The 4,997-nt window shown below is 52.8% G+C and overlaps 3 protein-coding genes across 3 annotated transcripts; 1 reads left to right on the top strand and 2 right to left on the bottom strand.

Annotated features, from left to right (window-relative positions):
- Positions 1 to 699: 699 nt before the first annotated feature.
- On the bottom strand, positions 700 to 1,387 carry H310_11888 (hypothetical protein; the record flags this gene model as incomplete). Its single annotated transcript, XM_008878721.1, has 2 exons — positions 700 to 888; positions 914 to 1,387. The coding sequence occupies 2 exons, from the start codon at positions 1,385 to 1,387 to the stop codon at positions 700 to 702; spliced, it is 663 nt and encodes a 220-aa protein (XP_008876943.1).
- Positions 1,388 to 1,766: 379 nt separating this feature from the next.
- H310_11889 (hypothetical protein) lies at positions 1,767 to 2,453 on the bottom strand (the record flags this gene model as incomplete). Its single annotated transcript, XM_008878722.1, has 1 exon — positions 1,767 to 2,453. One exon carries the CDS (start codon positions 2,451 to 2,453, stop codon positions 1,767 to 1,769), a length of 687 nt encoding a protein of 228 aa, XP_008876944.1.
- A 795-nt stretch (positions 2,454 to 3,248) lies between these two features.
- On the top strand, positions 3,249 to 3,988 carry H310_11890 (hypothetical protein; the record flags this gene model as incomplete). Its single annotated transcript, XM_008878723.1, has 2 exons — positions 3,249 to 3,557; positions 3,593 to 3,988. The coding sequence occupies 2 exons, from the start codon at positions 3,249 to 3,251 to the stop codon at positions 3,986 to 3,988; spliced, it is 705 nt and encodes a 234-aa protein (XP_008876945.1).
- Positions 3,989 to 4,997: the final 1,009 nt, after the last annotated feature.

Below are 4,997 nucleotides of genomic sequence, written 5' to 3' on the forward strand. Positions count from 1 at the left end.
GAGCGGGCATTGAGAATTTGTGACCGAAAACGTTCGCGTAGAATTTGTAGAACGGGGTCGAAAATCCCCACGTCTCACGAAGCCAACGGCTCACCAGGTGGAGGCGAATCAGTTGGACGAGTCGGATGGGGTCGGAGGTCGCAAGAGAGAGTAGTTGGCGACCAAACTCGATGGGGTGGGCCTCAAGATCACGTTGAATCCAGTCGGCCTCACCATTTTGGATGTACGCGGTTAGGTCCAAGTTGGTGGAGCCACGGGCAACGGCACAGTGAGAGTAGAAGGAGGCCTGCGCCATCTGGGACGAGCGATCCATCATTGCTAATTCCTGCAGGATGGCGTCAAGCGGCACTTCAATGCGAACGGCCGTGCCCTTCACAATTTTGGTGCCTCCGACGAAGCTTGAAGGTGGGGTTGACGTGGGGGCAGCTGAGCACTCGGGGATTTGGGGAGACCGTAACGTCCTTGCCATTGGAGGCTCAATTGGACAGGGGTCACCACGACATGCTGGCGTAATACGTCAAACACGTTCGTGGAGACCCAGGGACGCTCGGGAGTGCTAGGTGAGGAGGGAGCTCCGTGGGTAACACGAGTCCATGCCACGGGTGGGGGAGTTACAACACACTGACGCTTGGGGGAACCGGCCGTACGGGGTGAGGGGGACACGCCTGGGGGTGGCGAAGTCGGTGGACGAACGATCTTTCACTCACGGGCCGCAATATCCATGTCCGTAGGCTGAAGGGGCTGCTTGTGGTTGTACCAACTCTTTCCGTAAACACGGTGGCAACTACCCAGCAGAATAATCTCGTCGATAAGTCGACCGTTAGATCTAAACAGAGACGGCGCATCGGCCGTGGCCAACGTCAAGCGGTAGCGGGACGGTTTTGCACCCTGCACCGCCGAAACCTGCGTGTACACGCCCACGATAGGTGGGGCACGCAGCGAGGATACACCAGAGGTGCCGTTCGGCCGCGCGATCGTGGGCAAAGTCAAATATGTCGATGTGGAACCCATCCATTGCGTGGGAGGACTCCACAAGGAAAGTTTGCTGTCCGTCTTTGACAGGTAGCTTAAATGAGACGCCGGTCAGAGTGTCGATTGCACGAAACAACGTAAGGCCCAGAACCAGTTGCTGGTTGGCCAGGTCTTTTCGGAGTTGGATGAGCTGAGCCATTGAGGAGCGGACATTGGCCTGGTGGTTGTCAAAGAGCACGGCCTTCAGGGCCTTGCCCTCATGGATCTGCGCGGTGAACGCGCCAGTCGGGATACGGACATATCCGACGATGTCGCGGTTCGAGTCACGGCGAAGAGGCTCAAAGGCATCGAACAGTTCACCGCCACTGGCGGTCCCGGTGGCCAGAAGATCCAAGACTGGTTGCAACTCAGCCATCGTGGGTCGGTGGCATCCGATGTCGACCTTCGACCGGATCGCGTCGGCTTGGCGCCGTTGGTCGCTCTGGAAGGACCACACGTTATCGCCATCGTGGGCGGGAACATCAGGGACGCCAGGAGCGGAGGGAGCGCGTGGCGGAGAGGGCTCGGTCAGACGAGCAGCGTCCGCACGGGCACGCGCCGAAGCAAACGCGGATAGACTAGGACGTGCAGTGGCGGAGCTGAGATGATATCTCTTAACAGTCTCCGACAGATCCAACCGCCAACAGGATTTTATATCGGATGACAAAGTCATAGATTTCAGCAATACAAAACACACTGCAACATTTTATACAAACAAGTGGAGTAGTATTCAAAATGTATTAACGTGCAGAGGTCTATCTATTTAAACTATCACATGTATCTTCCGTGTCACCGTCGGTGTCGCTCTCAGCAGATGACTCTTCGTCCACATTCATTGCATCCACTTGCACAAGATGCTCATGCAGCAACTTCAACTTTTCTTGGACAACTTTGACGCATCCCTTCAGAGCATCTGGTGTCAAAGCAGCAAATGCCGCGTCAATCCTCTTCTTGACGTCGGCGAACTTGGTTTCATTGTCATAACGACGGCCAACTTCACCTTCGACAATGGCCCAAACCAACTCAATGGGCTGCGAATCAGAGTGGTGCGGCGGAGTAAACACAACAGTATGGCCACGCTTCTTTGCCATGTCAACAACGACCGGATCAATGTGCTTGTGAATATACTGCGACAGCTCCTCCCACAGGATGCTCTTGTAGTCAGACTCGTCGAATTCGATGCCAAATCGCACACATTCGTCCTGCAAACGCTTCTTTCGCATTCTGCTTGAAGGAATGTCTGCAGGGCGACCTTTGTGATATTTTGCATTATCCATGACAATCAGTGCGTTGGTCACTTGGAGCTGGTCCATCTCCGAGAGCAATTTGCCAAACCAATCGACAGAGCAATCGTGGTTAAACATACCATGGTAGTCCTTGGGCTCCTTGCCTCTTGCTTTGCCGCCAGTGAAGATGTCGAGGCCCAGAAGCTTGCTGTCCATGTTGCGAGTCCAAGATTCCCGCAATAAAGCAATAGCGCTTACCCTTGTGCTTCTCCTTTGTGGCATTGTCAGGGCGTCGTTTGGGCCGTATAGGCTGTCATTATGGCACTTGGAGGGTGGTGAATGAATGATTCGTCCATGTACACAACCGGTGGCGGCATCGTCGACACAGCATGCGACTGCATGCGCCGTACGTACTCGTCACGGAGTAGGGCGTTCTTTGTGGACAAGTGATATGACCTACAACCCTTCTTCTTGCCACGCTAGTAGTCAAGGCGCTACAGAAAGCGCTGTAGTGCACGGAGAGCGGACGCCTCGTGAGTTTTGTTGACTATGTCGAAATCCAAGACAAACATTTCGCGCAAGTACGCCATCACGTCGACAGCAGTGGTACGGGTGTGGGTGGCACGTCTGTCGCGTACGAACTTCTGTACGATTGGAATTGTGTCGTTATTGAGAGGCACCCTGGTCGTGTGGTTACTGCGATTCGCTGCAGGAGTCGCAGCAGTCACTGTTCCGAGTGTGTTGTATTCACGAAAAATAGCCTTGACCACATCATGGCTGCGGCCGAGAGCTGTGGCGACTCTTTGGGACACCTCAGTGGAGCCTTCTCCAACAAAATATGCGTGAAGGCGAAGAATGTCAAGTCGCTCTTCCCGAGTGAGTGTTCGATGACGAGCTTTCTTGACGAAGTCGATGCATGCTTGAGCAGACAGGCCCATGGTGCTTGGTTAATGATACGGTGGTTTCAATATCGCTGGCGAATTATATCTTTCTCAGTGTATTTCACACAGGATGATCCTGCCGCCAGTGCAGCAGCTCATCGCGTATCGTCAAAAGACGACCAACAACAAGTGCAGCGACGTTCGGTGCGACGACGTGTGGCTGACGCGCACCGACCTTTTCGGCGTCGAGTCGGCGCGCGAAAGCTTCTCGGGCACAACGGTCGATGATCCTCTCGACGAGTGGAAGACGTGCATGGGCGCGCCCATCACCAACAATGAATGGACGAAGTTGACCACGTCCGTCTTCACCGCGTCGTCGGACATCCTCCACGTGTATACATGCGCACGGTCGTGCAAGTACGACCTCGCGCTCAAGGAAGTCTACACGGCGTTTGATTGTGAAGTCGACTACAGCATATTCCGTCCCAAATCCATTTGCGACGGCGAGGCGCGTTTGACCAGCAAGTGACGGCCCGGTCCACCGACTTGGTGTCGTCGTTCAGCTCAAGGCGGCGCCGACCAAGGTCCCGATCCAAGGCCCGCAGCTGTGTTCCCGGGCTGCAACTACCGCCACCGACCGACAGGGTCAAGAAGGAACTGCACTTCGACGTGTCGTGCGATAGCACCGCCCCCGACTTTGCCACGTTTTGCACAAGCCAGCTCCAAGTCAAAATGAGCGACCTGTTCGCGCTCGAGGCGACGCTGAACCCAAACCCGGCCGTGACCGCGCTTCTAACTGGCCGGACGACGTCCGCGGCCTCGATCGTGTTCTGGCGCGTCAGAATGAGTTTTGATGGTGAGCTTTCTTGACGAAGTCGATGCATGCTTGAGCAGACAGGTCCATGGTACTTGGTTAATGATTTCAATATCGCTGGCTAATTGTATCTTTCTCAGTGTATTAATTCAAAGAGATGCTCCAGTATGACGAACGAGAGAACCTCTGTAAATTTATATCCAAATCGTGAACTTGTCTATAATAGTTAAGGGGTTATAATGGATTAAGATTCATTTTGGTACATTCTCAATCCGATGCTTAAAGATTACTCAAAGGATATTGTGTTCTACAGGGACCATGTTATACAGAGTGGATAGTCTTAAAATTTCCTATCGAACATACAAATCAACATATTAGACAGATTTCAAATGATCTACTGATTTCCACCCGACTTTTAAACGGGCCAAAGTGAATAAAACTTGAGAATCGATAATATCGAATGTCGAGATGAAATTGAAATTTCAAACGGTTCAATGTTGTCATAATTTGTACCTGCATATTTTTGGTTCCTTTGAAACTTGTTTCAAGTCGACCGTTTAAAAGTCGGGGGGAAATCAGTATTTATTGAACATTGGCGGTTCGATGCTGTCGGGGATTGTAAAAACAAATAGCTGCAAAATATCCTAAACTGCAGCTTCCCTAGTAGTCTAGTTGTCAAAGGGTGCCATTATCTTGAATATCAAGCTAAACTGATGTTGCCGAAGCTCAACCCATCCAGAGGACAATGCAGTGGAGTGCATGGTCACCAGAAGCAGTGGAGTGAAGTGGACTCGTTGTCCACAGTAGCGGCTAATGGACGTCGAATGTCGATTCCAGGTCGAGGCAGCGGGGGTGCTTGGCGCGAAGATCGTCGAAGGGTCGTTGGCGAAGAAGCAGGTGCAGTGCAGCACGCATGTCGCTGCCGTGCGAGTCAGAGTCGCCCAGATGACGCAGACGGCGACGCGTTGTAGACATCCACATGACAAAGGACAATTCCAGGAGGACGTGTGGAGGTGGAAATTTGCGATGTTGGTGCAGCGCAAGGTTATGGTGAGTCCATATCAG

This window comes from Aphanomyces invadans (assembly GCF_000520115.1).
Source record: "Aphanomyces invadans strain NJM9701 unplaced genomic scaffold supercont1.34, whole genome shotgun sequence".
Classification (NCBI taxonomy): Eukaryota; Oomycota; class Saprolegniomycetes; order Saprolegniales; family Verrucalvaceae; genus Aphanomyces; species Aphanomyces invadans.